At 39.3% G+C, this 26573-nt stretch overlaps 1 protein-coding gene across 1 annotated transcript in view; it reads right to left on the bottom strand.

Moving 5' to 3' along the window:
- Window positions 1–26573, bottom strand: part of RASSF6 (Ras association (RalGDS/AF-6) domain family member 6) — a 51659-nt gene that overhangs the window by 20549 nt on the left and 4537 nt on the right. The window contains exon 2 of the mRNA XM_012724087.1: window positions 20090–20188. Within this exon, the coding sequence (XP_012579541.1) occupies window positions 20090–20145 (56 nt within the window). The 5' untranslated portion in view covers window positions 20146–20188. The remainder of the gene's footprint in view (window positions 1–20089; window positions 20189–26573) is intronic.

Raw genomic sequence — 26573 nt, 5'->3', positions numbered from 1 at the left:
TCGATCTGCCTGTTCTGCTCCCCACTCTGTCTCTGGTGAATCCTCTCACCCTCCGCATTTCTGGCCTGTACCCCGTTCTGTATAAATAAACAAATTAAAAAAAAAAAGAATATTCTATAGAATGTCCACATGCTATTTATTGTCCCATTTTCTAACAGGTTACTTTAGCTTTAATGAATGGTTCTCTCCTAAATATCATTTAGTACTTGCTCCAGTGGAGGCAAATTTGGGGATGGCAATTCAATATACATGACCAAAGAACTGACTTACCAGGTGGGACTGGGAAATCTAAGGATTCTTCTTCTCTTCCCAGGGGAATATGAAGGAGAGCCTCACCCTTGGGAAGATGAATTGCCCGGTCTCCTCCCACGGAACATCAAGACCCAGAAGCTGCTCTAGATATAGCCTCAAAAGGATGGCTGTATGTGGTATGTTGTTGAGACTATCTGCTTTGCATATATTGACTGAACAGAATTCAAGCCTCTATAAAATTTTGAGATTTGGTAGGGTGTGCTGTGAAAAACTATGCATCTTGGGGTCACCCATGACAATGCTTCCTAAGTAAGTCCCCTGGTTCATTAAAACTGTTACCTGCAAGTCTGAATAGCCTGCCTTTTTCTGTGGTCCATCCTTGCCCTCTCTACACAAAGGTCGTTTTCAGATTTACATTTGGGACACACATGGCTTATGAAACATCTCTGCTGTGGAATATTTCCTAAAATTTATAGTATCAGCAAAGTGCAGGAACACATTTATCGCTCTTATTATTAAATGTCAGGGCAGCAGGACAGAAATTTCTGGTTTCCTTGGGATGCAACTCCTAATATGCTGAACTATGACTTGCTTTTAAAGCAACTTAAGTTTTATATAATCTTATCCCCCACCAGCTTCTGTTTCTGATAAAACTCCACTCTAAGGTGTGGTACAAATATCCTTCAAATTATTTACCTTGGGGATCACATATAATTAGAAATATTATACTCTTGGTACAAGGCACTTAGAAATTGTTCCTGTAGCTGAATAGAAACTGACTAAATCGTCCTTTGTGGAAAACAAATCTCCAAATAACACGGGGGTTGCCTGTTTTATAAATAAAGTTTTATTGGAGTACAGCCACACTAATTTGTTTGCTTAGGGTCTGCCTTCCTTCTATAACAGCAGAGTTAAGTAGTTGTGACAAAAATAATGTACAGCCCCCAAAGTCTAAAACATTTCTTATCTAGTCCTTTCTAGTTTGCAAACCCACAAACCATCCAACACTGGGGATGGTCTTCCATATTTTGTCTTATTGCAGGTATTATCTTTGATTATTAATGATACTTTGAAGGACTTTAGAGTATAAATGAAAAGGGGAGTTCAGGAAAATGAAGTGTTGGAATAAAATTAGACAAGTTAATGGCACAATAGAAAGTGAAGTATTAGAAAAAATGTATTAGTATGTGAACAATTGTAGCAAGGGTGAATGAATCCTAAATACTACAATGCCATTTTTAAATGCACAGAACTTACCAGAGGAACTTTTTAAAATATAAATCAGAAAACAACTTCACATAGTTGTATAAAAGTCACCTTCTATTCTCTCAATTTGCACTCCTTCCATACAATTTGTAGTTATGCCATCTGCCAAATGAAATTTATTTTCTATATATTTTTATTTATTGAGTTAATTGGTTTACAATACTGATTTAGGAGAATGGGTTCATACCTCCAGGAACTTTTGAAGATGATTGGCTTATACACCCAATCATGTCCTTTAGCAGAAAACCTGTAAGAATGGTCATTCATTTGTACATTCACATAGTTGCTGTGTGAGGACAATCAAGAAGTGTCAGTCATCCTCTGAGAGTGGGTAAAAACTGTATGGAAGAGATGTCGACTATGGTGAATCTTGGGTGGTAAGAATTAAAGAGTTTGAGGAGTTTATCAGATAAAGAAAATATAACAAGGCATATCTACAGGTTTTGTGAAGACATCTTAGACTTGGAATTCTATGATCATATGATATAAAATGGAGATTGGGAATAATCAATTAAGGAGCTGGTCAGAGCTTTATGAACCATTTGAAATAGCTTAGAATTCACCCTGCTTGCAATGGACAGTCACTGAAGGTGTTAGACAAGAGGAAAGGAAGACAGACTTCAGGGCAAGAAGATAAGATGGAGGCAGCAAGATGAGTGGGGTGCCTGTTACACTCTTGGGGTTGAGGCACAGGAACAAAGCTTTGCAGGACAGAAAGGTCATCAAATGCCTCACATACATCAAAGGATCTAAAGTCTAGGAAGGATAGGAAGTATAGGGATTATCAGGTGGTTTAGGAGAACCAAAGTTAATCATTAAAGCATTATCTGGGCAGTTCCCACCTCAAGAAAGGGAACACTGAAAAATGTGCACTGGGACTTGTCAATGCTATTATAGTAGATTTTCAGGGCCCACTTAAATGTCATATATGGACCTCCCTACGCTGCCCCAACAAAAAAAGTAAGCTTACCTTTTCTGCTGAGCCTAGGAAGACTTACTCAATCAGCCGAGATTTTATTGCTAAGCATATTACCCTAACTATTAAATGGATGATAAGATATGGATTCCACATCTAAAACTCTTTACAAATTTGTGATGTCTGGTAGCCACAGGAATATTTGTGAAGAAGACACAAGGTTTAAATACACTGAAAACTATATATATGCTGCAGAAGAAATGGACTTACTCTGAGCATGAAATACTGCATCACAATATATAACAAGGTTTTTTTTTTTTTAAAGTACTTTTATAAAGCGAAGGAATAGCAGATGTCCAAATAAACCAGACTTCTAGCTTAATGAATACATAGCACCATAAGACAGAAGCTGTGTCGTCACTGGCAGTCAGGGTTGAGGATTCAGTGAACACCAAGAATTATTTATTACAGCACTTTTAGGAGTGTGAGCCAGGGGAGTGAGCAGGTGAAGCCCATGGGTGTAGGGAGCACTCTGGGCTCCTGCTTCTTTAAGGCTTCCAGTTTGGTTTTCATAAATAATAGCAGATTCTGAGTCAACTGTGAAGTGTTTAGGTGTACTTTGTACTTTGTGGCCAGCATTGCAGCTGCTCCACAGATGGAAATTACCCATATTCTGATGTTTGCCATGAATTATGGGCTTGGAAGAAATAAATTCCTCCATCTTATCACTCCAGTTAGCCAGCTAGAAGAAACAATTTTTATTGGATTTTATAAAACTGCAGTACCAGTGGATAGCAGACAGAATGATGCACCCATAGATGGGTCATAAGCTTAGCTGGAAATAACACTACTCTGTATGGCTTTAATGCTTTACAACACAATTAAGCCCATATCTGATCCCTTCTCTGGAAACCGGAAAACATCCTATTTCACTCTATACTGATTATTAGAATTTGGATGCACGAAAGACAAACAAGATATATTGGCACACCTGGAGGCCAACACAAACTTCAGAGACAGCTCAGCCTTATGACAGAAACAAACGTTAGGGGAAAATACAACCCAAGGAAGCCTCCAAAGGTGTATCTGGCCTTGATAGTGTCTCCTGAGTCTGTGCTGCGTCTGTCTCCGGCAGACTTGCTGGAAAATGCCGGCTCGTGCCTGGGCAGTTTTGAACGGCATCGCCAGGGCAATGTTCTGCTGGGCTTGTTACTAACCCAAGAGCAGGTATCTAAAATCGTTAAAGAAGTCTCTTCAAGAAGATGAAAATCAGACAGTATAAAAACATTAACTTGCTCTCTTGTCACTTAATTCTCCCTTGCTGATTTTGTTCATAATATTAGTGTTAAGCAATGAGATTAGTTAACGTCATGTTAAGTTCAAGACTTAATTTTTTTATATATATATGTATTTTTTTCTCTTTTTCTTATTGGTTATTTTTTACATCATTCTTCATTTTGTGCAATTTTTTCATCTTGGTTGTAATCCCCATGGGCTTCCCACCACCAATTCAGCCGTGTGCCATTACCATAGTCCTGTGCACCCCAGTTCCAATCCCATTCCCCCTCCCCACCCCCATAAAATGTCTCTGGTTTATAGTTTGTTCATTGTTTTCATTTCTACTTTATTGTTTCTATATTCTATTCTATTGTTTCTCTCTTTCCCCTTCTCCCCCAACCCCTTATGCTCCTGCTATGAGTGAAACCACCCAGTATTTTACTTGTTATTTCTGGCGTATTTCACTATGATCCCTTCCAGCTCCATCCACGTTGCTGCAAAAGGCATGAGTATCTTTTTTGATTGCTGAGTAATATTCCATTGTGTGTATGTATCACAACTTTTTAATCCAGTCATCTATTTTTGGGCATTTGGGTTGATTCCACATCATCCTTATTGTAAATAGAGTAGCAATAAACATGTGGGTGCAGGTATCCTTTTGAATCGATTTGTTTCCTTTGGGTATAAACCTAGGAGTGGGATTGCTGGGTCATATGGAAGCTGTATTTTCTGCCTTTTGAGAAACCTCCAAACAGCTTTCCATAATGGCTATCAGCTTGCATTTCCAAAAACTTAGTTTTTTAAAATTAACTATGAATTAAACTTAGTTTAGGTTGTGATTTTAATTTGATGTGTTGTAATTCTGTATGCTTTCTAAACTCTATCTAATAAGTATTTCACATGTTCATAATGTTTTCCACAATTTTATCTCCTTAAAAACATATTTCCAACTGCCATATGGTTTTTGGAAAGATAGAGCCAGGAAATAGGAGAACAACAGAAGAAATAAGTAGAGCTTTCATTGATCCTTTTGGCAAGCCAAAACATCATTCCATATTACTGATGTCTCCAAGCAGCAGCAAAATTGTCTTAATCACTTTATCCTTTGTTACTGTCCACTTCAATCCTAGAATTAAACTGTAAAACTTCCACAGCTGCACTTTCAGATCTTTTTTTGCCTTTCGCCTCATCTCTGACTCAAATGATAAGGAGAGAAGAATGCCTTTCAACCTTTGCATGGAGTTCTTTCACAGCTAGCAAAATAGGTGATTCACATTTACAATGCAAATGAGGGAATTTGTTTCTACCTTTTGAAAGCCGAGAAGTTGAGAAGAGGAGGGCTACTTTGATTGAAGAACACATGCAAACTTTAAACTGGTAGGGAGCAGCTGCATTTAAAAAAATATATTTAATTTTTCTTTTTTATGTAGAAGAACTGGGGTACCAGCCAGTGGTGCGTAGGTGTGTGTGTGTGTGTGTGTGTGTGTGAGGATTCACCAGAATTAGAGTGGGGAGCAGAACAGGAGGAGCTACTGAAATACACTATGGAGGGGGTTAGCAGGTGAGACAGGAGAGGTCTGCTGAGCTTTGTGGGTTAGCTCCCTGGCAGGGGATTGATATCCTCCTTCAGTGGCTGCTAGTAGCTTGATAGTGCTGAGACTTAACCCCCAGTGCCACTAAGGAGGCCTGAGAATTCTGAATTTTTCTACTTGTAATTCTCCTGACTTCTTTTGAATGTAATCCCCTTGTTGAGAAGGTAGGCATCCTTTGCTAGAGTACCACTAGTTATTGCTGGTGGTTGGGATGGAAGTTTCTGTGATGTTCGTCCAAGTCTATCCTTAGACCCTAACTTCCTCTCTGGTGCTGACAACAGATAAATAAAAAGGACCTAGAAGTGTGATGCATTTTGTCAGTAATCTAATCAATCAGGTAATATAACCAGACTTGTCTAACCCCACCACAAATTCACCCTCTGACTGTGTTTGGCCTTTTTATGACTCTCCTATTTTCTGAGACATTCATCTTTTCAGGATGACTCTGTTAAAAATGGCCTGTGGCCATTCATGGATACAGAAGCTTTTCTCAGGTACTAATGTTGATACCATCATTTCAGGTTCTCGGGTCTGGTCTCCCAGCCAGGAAGGGATCCTAGGCTGCAGGGCACTGCTGAGTCTTCACTGACAGACACTTAGGCAAGCCAGTGAAAAGTAGAAGATTTGTTTAGAGAAAGAAAAAGTTTATTGAGGAGACAAGGGGAAATAAAGTGGGACTGCCAGATGGGTAGAATCAGGCGGGGGAGGGGCAAGGAAGCCTAAGTGGAGTCGTGCCTCTGGGAATATAGACCTTCCACCCCACCAGTCTCTGTGATTGGCTAGTTCTCTGTGGTCTCACTCACTGCTCTAATGCCTTTGTGCCCAGAACTAAGTCTCCGTGTCCCAGTCCTTTTTCTTTATTGTCCTTTTTCTGGAATGTTCAGTTGCTCCTAGTTGTGGGTGATGTCGTTTTTTGAGTTTGGGGTCCTTGGGTTCACTCTGGAAAAGGTTTCACCATACCCCCCCTTTTAGCGTCACACAGATTCTTCACAAGACAGAGACTCAGTTATATTTAAAGAGGAAGTTTATTAGAAAGAGACAGGAGAGGGAAAGACCTTTGGATAGGTGCAAGTGGGCAGGAAGAGCTGCCCTGAAAGGGACAGGTTTGCAGGGGAAGAGGCCTGCATGGTTGCAGGCGGGTGGTCTTAGGAGAGCGACCTCCCCTGAGGGAGGTCAGTGCAGAGAAGCCCCAGCATGGTATGGTGCAGGTCATGGGCAGGCAGGAGGCTGCTGCCCGGCAAAGGGAGAGCGGGTGGAAAGAACCTCCATAGTCACAGGCAGGCAGAGAAGCGGCTGCCCAGTGCTGGTGGAGAGACTGCCCTGATATAGACAGCTTCTCTCAGGGAGGGGCTCACTCCTTGTGAGCCTAGGTTTGTTGACTTTGAATAGATCTGAGAGGACTGGAGATTCCCTAGTGAGCTTCATCTCCACCTCCATGTGCTTGTCTTCACCTGTGCACCAAACATCCTGGCTTTGGTGCCTGAGGATCTTGATGTTATGGCTGTGTCATGATGTTATGGCTGTGTCAGTTGCTGCACTGGCCCCTTCTACATATCCGCTTTCTGTGACTCAGTCTTGTGATGCCTCCCCTGCCCTCCTTCCTCCATCAGTGGGGGTGTTTGATTAGCCCCCTTTGGAATTTGTTGCCCTAATCTCTGGAGCCTCCCTCAACTCTCCTGAAGTCTAGGTCTGTACAGTCCTTGAAGCTGCCTAATTATCCCTAAACTGCCCAGGACTGCATATGGTCAGACCTAAACCAAGAGGATTAACATGGTCTTAGAAGCCGGGTGACCACATTTCCCAGGGCCTTGAAGATGAACTGCCTAGTGGCTAAAAATTACTTCTATTTTATTCCAGGATGAGGATGCTTAAACATCAGTGCCAGACATATACCTGGGGATCTTAAGAGAAGAACTATTCCAGAAATGCCAATAACTGACTATCTCTGGACTACCTAGTGCTCCAGACTTGAGAAAGAAGGCCTTCTCTCCTGCATGCTCCCACACTCTGTTCTTTCCTGTGTAATCCTTCTCTTGCCACTCTAAGAGGCCACCTATTCTTGAGGACTGACTCTTGTCTGCTGATGTGGCACTGATGGCTAATAAAATGCTTTCTTGGTGAAAACAACCTCAAGGTGCAGCTTGGCCTTCTGAGTACAAGCGATATGATCAATTAGGTCAGTAACCCTAGGTCTCAGAGAGGGGCAAAAGGATGTAAAATTAAAGAATAATTTCACAGTATTAAAAAAAAATATGAAGTGAGGGCTAGTTAGTAGATGCAAAACAATGGAAAATACCTGAAGTGTTTTCTTAATAAAGAAAACTCCATTGTTTAAAAGAGGAACTTTAGTGACTCAGAACTATCTTGTTAATTTATGAGATAGGAAAGAGGAAATAGAAAAGCAGTAGTAGAAAATAATAAAATAACCTCTATTAATTTTTAGAATGTTAGTGTTTCTGAAGAAAGCTCAAATGTATTCTAGGTCTTATACTGATTTTTAATTCTTTTTTAAGGTAAGTATTGGCATTTGACATGTTAGCATAGTAACATGTTTTCCAACAACCTCAAAAGAAGGGAGAGACCTATTTCTTTCCCTATATGGTTTGGCTTCTAAACATTTTATGAAACATTTAAAAAAAATTACAACTTAATATTCCAGCTGGGAGCTGTCTTGTAGCAGACCTTGATTTCTTTTATCACATGCTATTGATTTCTCAAGAGGTTGGTAAACAGGGAAAGAGGAATGAGGGAAGTCGGTGCTTTGCCCTCTTCTCTGTTCCAAAATGCAGAGAAATCAGCATTTTGTTGCACAGCCCTATACCACTGGCAAAGCAGTGCTGACCTCTCACTTCCTACTCTAACCCAAACTGGGCACTTGAAACTAGCTTCACTTCAATGAAATGGAGTTTGTTTTTAGTTGTAGCTGATTGTTTTGGAGAGAACAGAGAAAGAAACATTGCACGCCTACACTAATACGATTTTAAATTACAGAAAATCGTGTAATTAAAAATCCCTTATGGAGGGACAAGACAAAACAAAGGGGTATACAGATAGGTGGATCTAAAACTGCAGCTGGCATCACACTCCCAGGAAGGGCTTGTTGAGACACAGGTTTCAAAGTTTTGTATTGAGTAAACTGGGAAGAGTCTGAGAATTTACATTTCTAGCATGTTTTCATGTGATGCTGATGCTATTATACAGGCATAACACTTTGCAGCTCATGGCTTGGGGCTCTTACGGAGCTTAGAATCAGAGTGATAGTCTTTAAGGAAAAGAAAAAAACTTTCCACTGGCAAGCTGCAGCTGGAAGTGAGTGGTCATCCCAAATAAAGTAAAATGATTACATAAAATCATAGCAGTGCCCTTGCCACAGAAAGGAGAGCTTCCAGCTTCCCTGCCACACCGAGGGAATGGCGGAGCTGAGCTGCAAAGGGGAGGCCAGAAAGGACTGGGGAGAGGGGATTTGGAGAGAAAACTGGGAGGAGGTATATGGAGCAGAGAGACATGAAGACCTTGTGCTTGCTTCTTAGCCTCGGGCTTTGTGGACCTGGAGAGAGACAAGTGGAGCCAAGATATGTGGAGACACTTGAAAGAGATGTGGGTGAGAGACCCTTGAGGAAACTGACAAAGGCCACCATTACCTTGATTTGTTCTCTGATTCTGTTTCTTTCCTCCCAGATTTGCCTGCATCCTTCTGTCCCTTTCCTGTGGTTCCCCAGAAGATCAGAAGGTACCTTAGATTTGTGGTATATATTCCGGTCTTCGCAGCCTGCTTTGGGCCAACACTGTCTGGACACTGGGGATATGACAGGTTGGGTACCTTCGGGTGTTTCACTGGAAAATTATTATCTTCTCTTTTCTCTCTCTGTGCACACTAAATCTGTTAAAGTTCTTGCACACTAAGAAAATACTTTGTCTTCAAGTAGCAGATGACAGAATCCATTAGAGTATGAAGTTTGGGGGTCCCAGGATAACCCTCAGTCTGCCACTAATATAACCAGCTTACTAACATTTCTGTTCCTCCCCATCTATTATTGAAGCAATATTGTTCCAACACACATTCTTTGGGAGGTTTGTCCTACTTTCCCATTGCTGCTATAATAAATTCGCTACAAACTTGGTGGCTTGGGAGAACACAAATGAGCTATCTTCTAGTTATGTCGGTCAGAATATGGGGCTTGATTATAATCAAGTTGTCAGAAGGCTGTATTTCTTTTTAGGTCTCTTGGGAAGTGTGCATTTCCTTGCTTTCTGCAGTTTCCAGAAGATGTCTATGTTCCTTGGTTTCTAGTTCCTTTCTCCATCTTTAAAGTCAGTAGTGGCCATAGAGGTGTTTTCACTACTGCCACACTGGAGGGAATCTTCCTACACAGGGCTCTGCCCCTTCCACATTTAAGGATCTTTGTGATTGCATTGGATTTATTTGGATAATACTGAGGAGAAATCATAATATGTATGGGATTTCGATACCCCATAGTCATAAATGGGCAAATCAACCAAACAGAAAATGCATCATTAAACAATTTTAAATAAGGAATAAACCTTAAGTGAGCTTTAAATAGACTTAATAGATAGCCACAAGCGATATCAACCCAAATAAGCTGAATATATACTTCTTTTCAAGTGTATGTGGAATATTCTTGAGGAAAGACTACATACTAGCTCAAAAAACAGTTATTAATAAACTCATGAAAACTGAAATCATGGCAATCATCTTTTTGACTGCAATGGTATCCAAACCAGAAATCATCCTCAGAAAGAAAGCAGGAAAAACCTCTAATATGTGGAGACTGAGCAACATACTACTGGATGACTATTAGATTAATGAGGAAATCAAATAAAAAAATTAAAATACCAGAAGATAAATGAAAATGAAGAAACAAGGTACCAGAATCTATGGGATGTAAACAAAAGCAGTACTAATAAGGAAGTATATAGCGAGATAGGTCCAAATCAGGAAAATACAAAGAATCCAAACAAATATTAAAACCTTAGACAGGGCCCTCCCTGGTGGTGCAGTGGGTTAAAGCACAGAACTAAGAAGCTAAAGCCACTTCAGCATTAGTTCAATTCCCCATTCCAGAGGTGATCTACATGACATGGCAGACCTCTCCTGAGCCCCCCCAACCTCCCCTCAGTAGTGTACTTCATCAGTAGGCCTGTTCTGCTCCCCAGTCTGTCTCTGGTGAATCCTCTCACTGCCCCTGCACCTCTGGTCTGTACCTCAGTTCTGTATGCATAAATAAATACATCTTTTAAAAAAAAAACACACAGACAGATATCAAAGCAATGGAAAAGAACAAATAGGACCAAAATCCAGTAGAAGGAAGTAAATACTACAAATTAGAGCATAAATAAATTAAATAAATTAAATGAAAATATAATCCCATAATCAGTGAAATCAAAAGCTTGCTATTCAAAAATGAATGAATGAATGAATGAATGAATGAATAAAAAGGATAGATAAACCTCCAGCTAAGCTCACAATGATAAAAAAGGAAAAGTTCTAAATTAAGGTTTAGACAGGCCGAAATGTCAGCCTTCCAAAAACTACAAGTCTTAGAAGTCTTATGGAACTGATGCTGTTGGCTGGGAACAGGAGGATGTAGTGTGAGTATGGGGGAAGGTACACAGTGGACTATGGTGGAGGCTTATGGGTACCTCGGTGGTGGCTGTGGTGTGGTAGCATATACCTGAAGAGGTAGGGGTTTGAAATTTCTCAAAATATACAGTGTTGTAAATCAATGTTCTTTCAATAATAAAGCTAAAACATGTAGATAAATATCTAAAATTAAGAGAAAAAATAACAATAATACAGGATCATGTGATGAACTACATTGGAGGATACTTTAGAGTGTGTGAGCAAGGTACCAAAAATATTGAACTGAAACTCAAGTAGGGGAAGGAGCCAACTGGTGAAGAGTCAAAGAGAGTGTTTTAGGTTAGAGATGCTAATGTCATGTCCTGCATACAAGACTAAATCTGGTATATTTGAAGAAGAGAAAGAAGTGAAGTATAGTTTAAGATGAAGTTCCAAATGTCCTGGTGCGATCATATCAGACCTTAAAGCTTTCGTAGGTAAAAAATTGGCAATAAGGATACCTGCAGTGTCTAAGCACGCTGCTGTGAGCATAATAAAAAGGGACATTTTAATTTTTAAGGGGAAGGATGCTGGCCTAAAGAACTTTGCAGAGTTTTGTGGACTCCACCCCCTACTCCAACTTTCCAGACTCTACCCCCTACACCAGTGATTGGAAACTACAACTCCCAGCAGTACCAGGGAGAGAACTTCGAGGACCCAAGGGTGGAGCTAAGCAGGCATTCTGGGACTTTGGGGGATAAATAGGCGCCATTTCCTCCGGCTCCTGCTCGCTAGGGAAATGGCTCTTGGGACTGCGGGACTAGGGGCTTTCCGTTAGTTTGTTACCAGAACTCCAAGTCAGCCGAGAAGGTAAGATATTCCAGTTACTTTGTATCCCTCTCTCTTTCCCTGGGTTGTTCCGTTTCTTTTCCTCTTTTGTAAATAAACCTATTATTGACCCTTTTGTGTGCACCTGCAGTACAACTGAATTTTAAGCGCCCGCGGGTGGGCCCCACAGACAGGCAGCCAGTTCACACTGGGGTGTCCTGTAACAGACTACTGGGGGAGATGGTGCGTAGGGAGGGGATGGGTGCAGCTCCTAGGCAGTTATTCAGTTATTCAGGCAAGAGAGAATGAAAGCTTGCTCTGGAGGTGAAGCTGATTGTTGTGGGTCTGGGAAGAAAGGTGAGGGAATGAAGCAAGGAGGTTGCTATCTAGCTTATTTTGTGTTCTTGCTTCTCATGCTTCCATGATTTAAACTTCCTTTAGGTTTTTCTAATACAAGTCTTACCAGGCTTTTAAAAAGCTAGTTGAAAACTAAACACCGGTGTGCTGCATCACACCTGTCATTACTGTAGCAGATGCAGGCTGGCTGTAAAGTAACGCCGCTTGGGTATGAGCAGCTTGAGGCTTTTGTCCTTGTTGTGGACACCTACCTTGATGGCACAGTCTAATGCCCCCGTTTTCTAAGAGTGAGATATGATCTTTCTATTCCATTAATGAAGTCTTCCACCTACTTTAGTGATATGCCTTCCAGCCTCTTAGAACATAACGATTGTTACTAGAGGGTCTGAAACAACAGGTAGGCAGGGACCCTCATCCTCATAAATGAGCGCGTGCTGGAGACCGGTGCCATCCTGACATACCGGCTCTTCCAGCGTTCTTCCATCCAGCTGCTCTAACTCTGACTCTTGATTCTCTCACATTCAAGAAATCTAAAAGAAGTGGCCTCCTTGCTTCCATTCCGGGCATTTGCCATCTACTGCCCACATGTTATCCAGAATCTATACAATCTATGTAATCACGTGACCTGCCTTATTTAATATCCTCCAATGTCTTCCCAATGCTCTTGTAATAAATACCACAAATTCTATCACAGCAGGTCTAGTTCTGCTTGGTCTTTCTTTTTCCTTCCTCTTTAGCCTACTTTCAAGAGATGGTTTTCCCTGTGTCCTGTATGTCAGTCACACTGGCAACATTTTTGTTGCTGGCATTCTGTGCTCCTCTGACCATTAAGATTTTGGACAGTCACCTTGCATCAGCTATATCTTTCTGCCCACTCCCTTTAAACCTGCTAGTTCCCTTGTCACTCAGATCTGGAATGTCCTGTGTGAATAGGGTCCTATTCTCTAATGGAACAGGCTCCCTCTCCTTCAGGAGTCTTACCTCAGTTTTCCAGGCCTTTAGACCTGTATTTCTCAACCTTTATTGAAACCAAGCCAGTAGTATTTACACCTGATAAGAATTTGTTAGATATGTCAAATGCTCTTCTATCCAGACTTACTGAATCAGTACTCAGAATGAGGCCCGGCATTCTTTCAATTAGCTCTCCCGGTGATTTCTGATGAAAATTCAAGTTGAAGAGCTGCAGTTTCAGACCTCCACAAGCATAGGTCTCTTTTGCTCAAAATTTTATACATAAGCTTCCAGTGCAGTTCAGGTTCATAATATACTTTCAGTAATTATTTGTTTAGGGAATAAAATACAGAAAATTGAATCCTCAGCTCCTTTTAGGGAGAAATAATGTTTCACTAGTGCAGCTAAGATATCCAGAAACCCATAAGTATATTTCTAGAATCATTGAATTTTGACTTCATCAGACTTTCTGTTGAAATATTTTCAGTGTGTCTTGTGCAGAAAGATTCTATTGTTTTTTTATTTATGTAGTGAGCTGACGTGTGTTATACTTTTTTTGGGAAATAACAGTCATATTGACAATACTCTTTGACAGTGTATACTCATTGAAAAATATCTAATATAAAGAAAATGTAATAAATGACCTTGTCATCTATCTGGGAGTGACACTGGCCTTTTTGTGATATAGTAATAAATATGAGATCCAATCTGTCAATAGGCCCTAAAACATGAATAATGGAATTTTAAAATAAAATTTTAAACACAGTCTTTGCATACAAAAATTTTCCTTTCTTAAAGTGGCGGTCCTAAAAATGTCTTGAACGTTTTTGATTCTGTCTTCTTTTAAAATCCTGACTCCATATTAAAATATGCCCTCCCTGGTGGCGCAACGGGTTAGGACTCAGCACTGCAAGCTGGCCACAGCTGCCTCAGTGTGAGATCGATCCCGCCCTGGTGGTGACCCACATGGCACAGCAGACCCCTCCTGATACGCCCGCTGCTCCCCTCAGCAGTGTATTTCATCAAAGCCTTTTCTGCTCCCCAGCCTGTCTCTGGTGAACCCTTTCATTGCCTCTGCACCTCTAGCCTACACCCTAGTTCTGTATGCACAAATAAATAAATCTTTAAAAAATATGTGTCAGAGGGCTTCTGCAGCCTTTTATTAAAGACTTCTTAGTCCAAAACCCTCAGGAGAGTTGTGCAATCTCTTCTCAAACTTGCCAGTGGGGCTCACATAGGGTTGCTCTGTTCCTTTGATCAGAAGAGACCCTGGCAGTGAAACCAGGGCAAATATTGCCCTCTGGCTCTGCCAGTCAGGTCGGATAGCCTCTGGCACACTGGCTCTTTGTGAAGACTTTGTTCTGAAGGGTGCAGGTGGCTGGTTGCTTTGTCTCAGAAATCAACATGCTTGAAAAAAGAAACTAGAATATTACACTTGCTGCTAAAACTTATTACATCATGCTAATGAAGTTACTTATTTATGAGGGACAGGGATGTTCATGAGTCTTTTGGGCCACTGTTAGAAAAGCTGTAGCCTGAAGTGATGGTTTTAAGTTTCTACTTAGGAGAAAAGGCCTAGCAGGTTCTGAGAGTGAAATTTGACCTGCATTCTAAAACTGGATTGAACATTTTTCAAATACAGGGCTGGCATTTACTCATCTCTACAGTGCCCTGATTTCAGTCAAGGACCTGAAATAAAAATACTTTGAAAGCAACCATATGGAACCTTTTTAACCTTTATTTTTCTTTTAGTTCAGCTCACTACAATATTTAACATATCAAGCAGCAAAGCAGTGATAATTGCAGGCAATGAAACATCAACTAGAACCTCAATCATTTCAATATAAAGCTAACATATGGCAATTTTACACCCAGAGAAGTTTCTACACTCAGAGATCTTATCCAGTAGTAAGACAGAAAGGTTACATTGTCTACTGTGCCATTAATATCAATACCTCTTATTTTTTGACGTATGAAGTTCTCATGAAATTTGTTGAAACCGTATTTCCCATTAAGCAGTACCATTTTCCTATTAAATTCCATTGCATACACATTTCTGTGGGCAGAAAAATTAAACCCCCTTAAAAAGTTGTTAATTTCTAGAACAATGCCTTCTACAGAGTAAGAGAGGAATATCTACTTGTTAAGTGAAAATGAACAGAAGTGTTTGCCAGACTTGTGACAGATTGGTTATCATAGGGTCAGTTATAATATCTGGAGTCTCTTTCATAAAGATCTCCCCAGGAATTTAGAAATTTTGCTTATGGCAAGAGGTAAAAAGTTTTCAAACTGTAATATTTTCCTTCGCTCAGCAATGGTTCTTAGACTTTACATGCAGTAGAATCATCTGGTTGGTTCTGGGATGGAGCCCAGAGTCTACCTTGCTAATAAGCAACATATTGGGGTCCTGGTGGGAACACATTTGGAGAAATATTATCTTTAGGTCTGTTGTAAATGCTATAATATTTTATTTTACCACCATGGAATTCCAATTAATACTTGGATTTTAGGGTTTGAAAAGGGACCTGGCTATGGAAGATAAACTGCAAGTACGCAATTTGGTCATTCAAATTTGACATGAAATAAGGATCAGATCTGCAGACTCTTCTTTGGAAAAATACTGCCCTACATTTGTTTGTTTGAAAAAATGTACTGCCGTAGCCCTCAGTCAGAGTGTATTCATCACTTTCTTATAAGATAACTCCTGCACTGTTTTATATAAGAAGAGAAAGAAAAGGAACAAAATTTGGGAACATTTTTGTATTTCCACCTATAATTGACCTACAGTAAGATACGAATTCATAATGCTCTAAGTATTATTTGTTGTCATTTTATATTTTTCTAATTAACTTCCCTGTGAACTCTTTCATATGTGAAAGCAATGATTTTGTGTGCTAGTTATGCTTTTTTAGTACTTTCCTAATATTATTTATAAGTCCAAATAAAAAAAATGAACATTTATGTATGTATTCCCTTCTTGAGCTACCTCGGAAAAAGACACTTGGCCCTATCCTCACAATATTTACATTCTACTCTGGGAAACCAAGCACCTGTGTTGCAATAATTAAGACAGGCCAGGAGGTCTTAAGTTGTTGGTGGGAAGGGAAAAATAAAAAATCTTTAGAAGACTAATTCTAATATTTTAGAGCAATAACATTAAATTTATTTTTATGCTGTGATACAGTAAGTTCACTTCTATGAACTACTTTACATGCATGGTGTCAACTCAAAGACAAAAATGAGGGAACTGATCACAATATTTCTATAGTCTTAAATACTACAATGTCATTAAAATAAACTTCAAGAAATATGCTTTAATTGTATGGGAAAATAGTTGCAATATAATGTCGAGTGTAAAGTAAAATCAGTATGGTCTTACTACATAAATGTAACTCATAGAAGTTGGAAAATTAAACTGTGTGGTGAGATAATGGATAGCATTCTTCAGTCTACATATTTCTATAGCTACCTGGGAATGACATTTTCTCAACTTATAATTATCTGAATATATAAATATAATAATTTATTAAACAACTATTTCATAGTTAGGCAATACATATTTTCAAATAACAAATAGGCAAAAAATTATGGGCTAATTAAAATTTCACTGCAGTTGAGGAAGGATTCCACAGGAAAAGTGAGGAATTGAGACTAGGAAACTTAAATATTACAAAGGCAACAAAAAGTGATTTGGTAATTACCAGTAAGTGTCTATTTCACTAAAAATTACTGATGTTTAGACTGTGATTACACTGATGAGCCAAAGAAGGGAATGTGGAGATCCAAGGTGAAAAGTTCCCATTGACTGTCATGGTTACATGAGTCTACATAAGTTAATTTAAAACAGAACTAATCACTTTATGAAGATGAAAAAAAGCCTTCTAGAGAAAGAATTCAAGGACATAAAGAGCCTAGAGATTGAAAAAGACACAAGCATATAAATGTTAGGGATCAGCAGTACAGGAGCACCCCTAAGAAGATAGGGAACATGGGCTCTTCTGTGACATTTGCTTGAGTCTTGTCACGGAAGATTCTGACTCAGGGAGGTGCCAGTGAGTAAACACAGGGGTCTATGGTTTGTTATGTGAGTTACCTTGTACTTGTAGAGAGTAAATTTTAATCTGATCATAAAAGTGTGGTCTAAAAGTCTGAGATAAGGTGGCACAGGGGTTAAAGTCTCAGTGCTATCAAGCCATTGCCAGCAAATGTGACATGAGTTTGATCCCCAGCCAGGGAGGTGACCCACATGGCTCAGCAGACCTCTCCTGTCTCACTTGCTGCTCCTCTCAGCAGTGTGTTTCAGTCACTGTGCCTGTCTGCTCCCCACTCTGTCTCTGGTGAATCCTCTCAGTCCCTGCACCTCTGGCCTGTACTCTAGTTCTTGTATGCATAATCTTTAAAAAGTTAAAAAAAAATACTGCTATGTTACAGCTAAAGCAGATGAAGGGAAAGCAGTGGTAACTGCTAAGAGGTGGGTCCCGGGAATAGGTTAGCAATGTGCTGGCAAAGGCAGATGGGAATCACGATTTGTGAGCTGAACCGAGCCAAAGAGCGTTGAATAACAGGAAGACACCGCATAGGTTTGTATATTCTTATGCTGTGTACTGTTTCTTCTCCGAACTTCCCTCTCAGTGCATAAGTTGGTTTTCCTGTTTGGCTTAACTTCCACTGCACGAAGGCACACAGGCAGGAAGAAACACATGTGCAGGTCCTTGGAGACTCCTCTCTTCCTTTCTTAATTTTCTTCGAGAGGAGGCAAATAAAATTAGGGATCCTGTTGGGGCTGCCCTAAGTTGTTCGTTGTTCCTTTGTTCTTCATTTCCTATCACTCTTTTTTAGGGGTCATTTTATTCCCAGTCTCTGCCATCCTCTCCATTATTTATCTACCCTGAACCCCATTTGCCTCCTGATTCTCTGCAGATCACTCACATTCTTTTTTCTTTCATCTTTATCTTTTTCTCTTCCCAAATGACCATGTTCCAGGTCCGTTCAACAACGTAAATCCCACAACCTCTAACTACTCTTTGGTTCTGTCTCTCTTCCCTCTTATTTTATGTGACTATTATACTCTCTAACTTCATTGTCAGTCATCCATACTTAACATTTTTAAAAATCAATTTCTCAATATTTCATTACCATTTTTTATTTCCTTAATTTCCCTCTTCCCCTAGCCTATCCATCAACACTTTAGTTATTTTGATATCCTAAAGCAATGTCGATAATATATATATATGTAATCTACTGGAATACCCACTATAATCTTCCTCTCTGTTGAGCCTACATATTCTTCATATTCATTCTGCCCATTTCCCACCCAAGGTGCTTGTTAATTGATTTCTTGTTTTTGGACTTCATTTCATTCTATTAACCTTGGCTCTTGAGACTCTTTTTTCTACATTTATTCCCTGGGAGATTCTATTCAAGTTCAAATATAACATGTTTAGGACTGAACTCCTAGTTTTCTACCACAAACCTGCTCCTCCTGGAACCTTTATAATATGAGAAAATGTTGACTTCATTCTTCTAGACCAAAATCCTTGGAATCACCCTTGATTATGCTTTCTCTTACACCCCCATACTACACCTATGGGAAATTTGATTGTTTTCCTGTTAAAATATATCTGGAATCTGATCATTTTTTCCACCTCTATAAGCCACCTTGTTTCAAACCACAGTCACCTCTAACCTGGGTTATCAGCTCCTTGACCACCTCCTTCTCTGTTCCCACTCATGTGCTCTCTCCAGACTGTTCAACAGTCAGACTGATGGCATCACTCATGCACTCAGAGTCTGTCAGTAGTTTTTCATCTCCAGCATGAGAAAGATGAGACCCCATGATCTGGCTCATTTAAGTCTCTGGCCCTCTTCTCCAAGACAGTCCTTCCTCCTGTCTCCCAGCACCTGCTTCCCCACCTCTACAGGCAGACACCTGCCCCAGGGCTCTGAACTTACTGTTCCCTTAGCCTGGAATGCTCCCAATCAGATAGCTGCAGAGCTTGCCAGCTCACTTCAAATTTCTTCTCTTATGCTGCCACTCACTGAGGCCTTCCTTGGCCATTTTACATCATAACTTCGCCTACTTTCTACACCCACCACAATCCATTCTCACCCTCTTTACTTTATTCTTTATACCTTTCATATTGATTGTATCCTCCTTTTAGGAAGTAACTCTCTCAAAGTAAGGGTTTTACATGAAGATAAGGGTTTTGCCTGGTTCACTGCTGAATGCTCAGCACCCAGATGAGTTCTGTCCATAGTGAGAGTTGTAAGGATTGAAAAGCAAATCCTCTATCCTTTACTTTGTATCTTTTTCATGCCTCTTATATTTCATGCTAACCCTCCAGTTGTGACTTCAAGTTCATTTAGGAACATATTTGTATCCTCTGCATTCCTGCTGCTCGGTGTTCTATAGCTACACCTATGTTTCTCTGTCTCTTGTTTGGCTTTGTCTTTGCTAAGTAAGAGAGACTGGTAGTGTTTCAGCACCACATGCTTTATTATTATTATTTTTAAGCTTCTCAGTTTCTGCTTTGGCTCAGCAAGGCTCAGCTCTCATCTTCCTTCTCATAGTTTTCAAATCTCTGTTCTATTATTCTCAAACCTACATAATATTTGCTGCATGTAAGAAAACATCTTCAGGTGCTGGCCATATATAGCATGGGCTTAATGTCCAGAGGGAAATAGTGAAAGTGACATGTGTCCTGCTGGACAAGGGGAGATGGCTGGGAAAGAAACATCTGTTTTGGGGCTCTGAGCTACTTCTTTGAAGATATCTTTGATGAGAAGCCTTAGACCCATTACTTAATGCTGCTTCTTAGACTTGGGAAATTATTAAAAGAGGAATATAGCTTTTAGTGATATTAGATCATTGTTTATGAAGTATGAGTGATAGTTCCATAAGAGAATATGGTTAGCAGCCTGTAGGAACATATTCATTCAATTTCTTATTCAAAGCTTCAGCTGAAGATTTCTATTTTTGTCATGTGGATCATATATCTTACTTAGCATGACATATTGGCATATAAACGACAAATGACTGGTGAGTGGAATAACATAATACAGGTATACCTGGTAATGAACGTCCTCTCATTGATGAAGATCCAAGAAAATGATTGGTGAGCCATCGTAGTTATCTTTTTCTCCTTTTTGAAATCATCGGAGGATACCCTAAAAATTTAGAATAATATTAATTCGGTATAGCCATAAATTAGTTTCTGACTTAAACTGAACTTTTTGTTGGGTGCATATTGCCACTTTGATGGTGGGCTGGTGTGTAGAGGGCATCTCATTTAATTCCCACACCATGTCAGCAGGTATGGATGGTGTCAGCTCCATTTAAAACATCTTAGTACCTAGAGGAAGAGATAATTTGAAATAAGGCCTAACTGTCAACAAAACCTCTACCTTTTCTCTTTACCAAATTGTTACTACAGTTTGAAAAAGGTTATACAAATTTTTTGACTGTCTATGAATTGACTCATTTTAAGAATCTTTTCAAAGATTTTTTTTTCCCCAAGCCTGCGGGAATTAATATTGAGGATGAGAAGTTCTCCAAAGCCTTCAACTGTAAGAAAGTAAACTTAAGAGTTAAGAGTTTGAATTCTAATTCACTTTGTGTCAGTTACTAAAATGGCATCTTCTAAACCTTTTAATAATTTTAATTATCACTTAACATATTTTGGGAATATGTAGTAATATATCTTCTCTGCCCCCTGACTCATTCCAGATAAATTTAAATATTTTTAGGTGTTTTTCTCTGTTCTGATTACTTACTATGTGTTTATGAAAAAAATCTATTTCACCTCTCTTAATATCCATTTCCTATTTTAAATCGAACATTTAGATTCTTCATATAAGTTATGGAAATTAAGTAGTAAACAAAGAGAGACACAAAATTTAATTTGTGCAATCTTTTAAAAGAGATGATAAAAAGAGCATCTGAAGAAAAATTAGATGAACCAGAAGTAGATAACTCGACATATGGTCTCCTTGTAATCAGTTTGGGAAACTGACAACTCCGAAGTAGAGAGACAGAGAGGGGAAAGGCAGACAGGGCTGGAGCGGTATCTCTAAGGAAGTATAACACAAACTACAACATTGGCCCAAGATAAATGCTAATGACTTGCAAATGTGTTAGTGAAATTCTGTTCAAATTCATGCTGATCATCACTTATAGCTGAAGGCTGTGCTGGCTATATTCCTGGTAATGGCTGTATCCAGTATGTCCAGACTTAGCATAACTCCTGTTAAAGGGAAACCTATTTCTGAAGTTTTACTATTTGATTTGGAATACATTCAAAGGACTTTTTTCATTTTTCAATTTATCTGCAGTTCTGATATGACCAGGTTTTCTTATTTAGGTTATCTTCCTTTTCCATCTCTCCATAAATGCACAGATGTGCTTGGGTGTTTGAAGTTGCTGTTTCCTGGTGCAGAGCTTATTTTTTATTGAGAAGCATAAAATGGAAAAAAGAGAAGGCACAAGAGGAATTCTGTCTGGCTGGAATAATATTTCTGATGTCTCTCTGGCTTTATATGCTATAATGACCTTTCCAGAAATCTATGAAGAAAAAATTTGCTGTCCTATTATATTTATAAATAAAATTTCTGGACTTATGAAAAAATTCAGTTTTTTTTTTAAGATTGATTTATTTATACACACAAGAGCTGGGGTGTATTCCAGAGGTGAGGGGGGTGGTGAGAGGATTCACTCAAGACAGGCTGGGAACAGAACAGGCAGATTGACAGTTCAGTGAGTTTTTAGTTTCCATTTACTTAGCAGCTTAGTTTTATTTTCAAGAATATATTAAATTTCCAGAAACTTCTACTACCCTGAAAGAGGTATTTTTAAATCAGCGAGATTATTTTTGGCAATATGGGCATACAGATAACTAAAGGAGAGAAGAAATCCTAAGGCAATGAGAAGTGTACCGAGAAGAGGAAAATACACCCTGTAAACTGGGAAACTAGTGAGACAGAGACACCTGGCAAAGCAGGGTTAGCCCATTCTGCCAGCCTGTTTTTGGAGAGAATTCTCTCAGTATGACTGTGCAAGAGAACATTTTCTTCTATTGCAAAAACTCAATCCAAAGTAGCTGAACTTTGCTCCAGTCCCACAAAAGCAAGTTTCCAGGCAGTGAAAATCAAGTTCTGACTCGAAGGGTTGACGTAACATCCTTCCAGTCTCTTTCCGGCTCTGGAAACTGTGGTCAGACATAAAAAATGTACTCCTTGATGTCTACATATAAATGACTTAAGGTGTGACCAGAGATTTTAAAGTAGAATATTTTGTATTCATTTTATAGGCTATAAGACTACAGAACCATAGGGGATGTCCACAGAATAAAAGTTAGGCTAGGGAGAAAAGTCCTATTGTTTTATTTTAAAAAGAGAGAGTGATATTTTTTCTCCTTTTCTTTCCAGATTAGGTTATATTTGAATGGATAAGATATGTGGAAAACATTTTGCAGCCTCTTTGTTTTCAGGAGAATGCCGTCCCCACACTCCTCCCACCAAAAAAGAAAAGAACTATTCTTACAAAAACCCTGATGCCTAGTTTCTCTTATGGTGCTTGGTTAGCTTGAAGTGATTGATATAAGCTACCTGAAATCTCTCTGCACATTTTATATGGCATACTGTAATGGTTTCAAGGCTGAATGCTTGACTACTCTCTTGATGTACCACCACTCTGACCATCACATCATCCTTATATTCATAATCCTTCTGGGATCTCAATCTTAGCAAATACATTCTCATGATCTAGCATTTGGCTTTCAGCAATTCTGCCCAAACTTACATTTCCAGATTCAGAATGGAAGCTTTGCTTTAATCCCAGCCTTCTACTCTAATGGAATGTCATCCACTGCTTCTGTTGTGGTTAGAGGGTCTTGTCCCTGCAGACCCAGATTTCTGCTTCTTTTAGACTTTGTGCTAGTGAGACCTTAACGACTTCTCATAGCCCATATTTATAAGGCAGTGATGCTACTTTCTGTTTTCTACTTTTAATTATCTTGATTGATTTATTTCCTCTCTTTTACATCTCTGACTTGAAGTATGGTTCTTCTCTAGCTGGGAATGTCATCTTCTTTGACAACACATCATTGGGAGGGAGGGGATCTCATGAAAGGGACAGACACTTAGCCAACCAGACATTAACTGCGGATTAGAGGTTGCACAGGTATTTTACGTTGCTGTGGGACAAAGACACAGCATGTTTGTTCCATGAACTCAGCAAATCCCAGTTCCTCTGTCACAGGATTTAGTCTAAGCGGTTTTGCTTATACAATCCTGGCTCTTGCCTCTAAAACTGGAGTTTTGGCCCTAGATATTATCATTCCAATTAATCATCCACAAAAATGGGTTCTTGATGTCCTTTAGCAAAATTCCCCCAAGTGGTTACCTTGCTATTCAAAGTCTTTCTTCTTCCTGGATCCAGATTATTTTCCCCCTTTATTATTTGTATTAGAATATATTCTATTACTCTCCCTGCATCTCTCCCTCACATTTTAATAGCTTCTATCTTACCAAATAGTTCATCTTCTCTCCTTATTTTCTCTGCCTCTCAGCAGATTTGATAAAGTTGCTTTCTCCTTTTGAAACACTTACTTTTCTCTTGAGGCTTTTTCAAGTTAAAGTAGTGGTGACAAACTTATACCTCAACTTTCTAGTCTTTTGTTGACTCCTTTATATAGTTACAAATGCTGACTTGTCTCACAGTCCATCCTCCATTCTCCTCTCTTCTACCTTTACTTTCTTCTGTTAATATAATTATCTCCAGTCCAGACTCTGCTTAGCATCAGACTCATGCCATTCCTTACTTAATCTCTCTACTTGGATGTCTAATGGGCCTTTCAATAACAAGGTTAAAACAAAACCACTGACTTTCTCCTAGGCTCTAGAATGCCTGGGTACACAATTCTGTCCCATCTATGTAATTAGGCACCAAAACTAAGTCTCTGTCTTATTTTCCCCTCTTTTATCTTACCAGATTACAATCTAAAAACCAGTCCTATGAAATGACAGCCTCAACATGAATCCAAAAGTTTCAATTTCCAATGCTACCACTCTGAGCCCGGCCACTATCATCTTTCTCCTGCATTACTGAGTTAGCCTCTTGACTGGTTCCCCTGCATCCACATGGTGACCCATATTCTAGTCTACTCAGCATCTAAGACAGTAATTTTAAGTAATTTTATTTATTTACTTTTTATATTTTAAAGGGATAGTTTACTAAGAAAAAAAGAAAGAAAAGAAAGGCACCTGCAAAGTCACAGGTGGACAGGAGAACTGCCTAGGATGGTAAATTTTTTTAATAATAGTTTATTTTTACATCATTTTATGCATTTTTCCATCTCAGTTGTAATCCCCGTGGGCTTCCCATCACCAGATAGGATGGTCATTTTTTTTTTTTTAAGATTTATTTATTTATGCACACAGAACTGGGGTACAGGCCAGAGATGTGGAGGGTGAGAGGCTTCACCAGAGACAGAGTGGGGAGCAGAACAGGCAGATCGACGAAGTACACTGCTGAGGGGAGCAGCGGGCGGGTCAGGAGAGGTCTGCCGCGCCATGTGGTCACCTCCGGGGCAGGCGGGAGTCGAACTCATGCGGAAGCCGTCTTAGATTCTCAGTGCTGTGCTTTAACCCGCTGCGCCACCAGGGAGGGCCAGGATGGTCATTTTAAAGCTGGTAATATATCTTATCATTTCAGATAAAAACCTTGCACACTTAAAATACCATCTCTTTATGATGACTTACAAGGTCCCGTCAATCAGCATTCAGCTACCTTCATTAATTCCCTCATGATTATATTTCCTCTACACTGACCATCTTTCTGGTTCTAAGTCATGCCCTAAGTGCATGAGTGTCTACAGGCTGTACCTGTTGCTGCTCCTGCTTGCCTCACTTCCTCAAGCTTTCAAGGGACTGTTTTTTCACCCTCACCTCGCAGATTTTAGTTCAAGTATCTTTTCTCTAAGAAATTCCCTGAGTAGATCACTCATGATCACATTATTTTCATCTTTGTTCAGGTTAGTATCTGAAAAGACCTTATTTACGTCATTTGTTTTCCCTGTCACAACATGAATTTCTTTGGAAAGGGACCTTATTTTGTTCACCCATGTACATCTAGTCCTTAGAATTCTGCCTGGAACATGGAAAGAATTCAATTAATATTTTTGGAGTTACTGACTTATGTGAAGTTGTTAAGAGGAGGCCTGAAGGATTAATGGCTATTCATAAAACTTTTCTTGATCTCATAGTTAACATAGTTCAGCTGGAGCTAGCTGCTAGTGTTATTGGAGCTGAAATCCCATACAGAAGCCTCACAGAATCACAGTGTGCAAACTGACAGTGATGAGATGAAGAATCATTATAGCAGCTTCTTGACTGGTTTCCTCTACTTATCATAAAAACATAGCAAAGGTATCATTGAAGACAGAAAACAATTGCTTTGTGATTATATTATCAAACTTGTGGTCTATACAAAAGCAAATTATAGCCAGCTTCAGAAAATGGTAGAGGATATGAACAAAAAACTTCAAAAAATCTCTCATCATTCTATAACCTTAGAAAGGGAGATTGTTGAGTAAAATTTAAGGAAAATGAAAGGAGGAAATTTTTATTCATAAGCAGTATATGATAATTAAACAAGATATTATATAGATCAGGCATGAAGTTAAAAAATTGGCTCAATAATTACCTGAAAGGTAAAACATGGTGTGTTAAAAGACTTATTTTATTAATTGTTAAATCTATGAATAAAAATAGTTTCCTCTCTAATTTCCATTAACCATGATTCACAGAAAATTAAAACTGATAGGGCCTTTGTGAATATCTTATAAATTGTAAAGACTTGTTAGATTTAAGGGTTGAATTAGTTGCCTCAAAAGGTTTAAGAGGAGAATGACAAAGGTCATAATTAGCAGAGAAGAGGATTTTGGAAAGAAAAATTACAGGTTTAGAAATGTATGGTCCTTATTATGATTTTAGAACACAATAAACTGTGACTTGAGGAGGCAGGTAGTTGTTATAGAATCTATGTACATGTGGAGGTGAATCTTACAGGGCTGTGGTCCTGGGGCCAGAACATACTGACTTGGATTGTCTATGAATTAAGATCAGATTTAATTAAGTATGGACTTTCATTCATTCATTCCCAGATAGAATAGAGCTCAAAAGATAGGGAATTAGATAGACCAGCAATTTACTCCTAAACAATTAAACAGTCCTGGAAGTACTAGGTAGGTAGCGTGAATCTTAGCAGGGAATGGAGACCAGTAAGGTAAAATGGGTTTGAGCAGGCAGAGAATGAGCCTGAGAATGCAGAATCTAAGAAAGTGTGCAGGCAATGCTAAGATTTGGGGGCATCAGAGAACATCGGTAGGTTGTCTTTCCCTATTCTGTACCCTGCCTATGTGGGGATTTATCTGGACTGGCCAATCACTAGTTGGAAGCCAAAGGATGGGAAGGTTACCCCAAGCCCTATTGCGCTCAGATAGGCTGTGTGCCCAAGCATGGATTAATTAAACAAATGGTCAAATGTTTAAAATGG

This window comes from Condylura cristata, unplaced genomic scaffold (assembly GCF_000260355.1).
Source record: "Condylura cristata isolate star-nosed mole 26May11 unplaced genomic scaffold, ConCri1.0 scaffold00012, whole genome shotgun sequence".
In the NCBI taxonomy this organism is placed as follows: domain Eukaryota; kingdom Metazoa; phylum Chordata; class Mammalia; order Eulipotyphla; family Talpidae; genus Condylura; species Condylura cristata.
The sequence above is the reverse complement of the archived record's forward strand: the minus strand, read 5'-3'. Positions and strand labels throughout refer to the sequence as shown.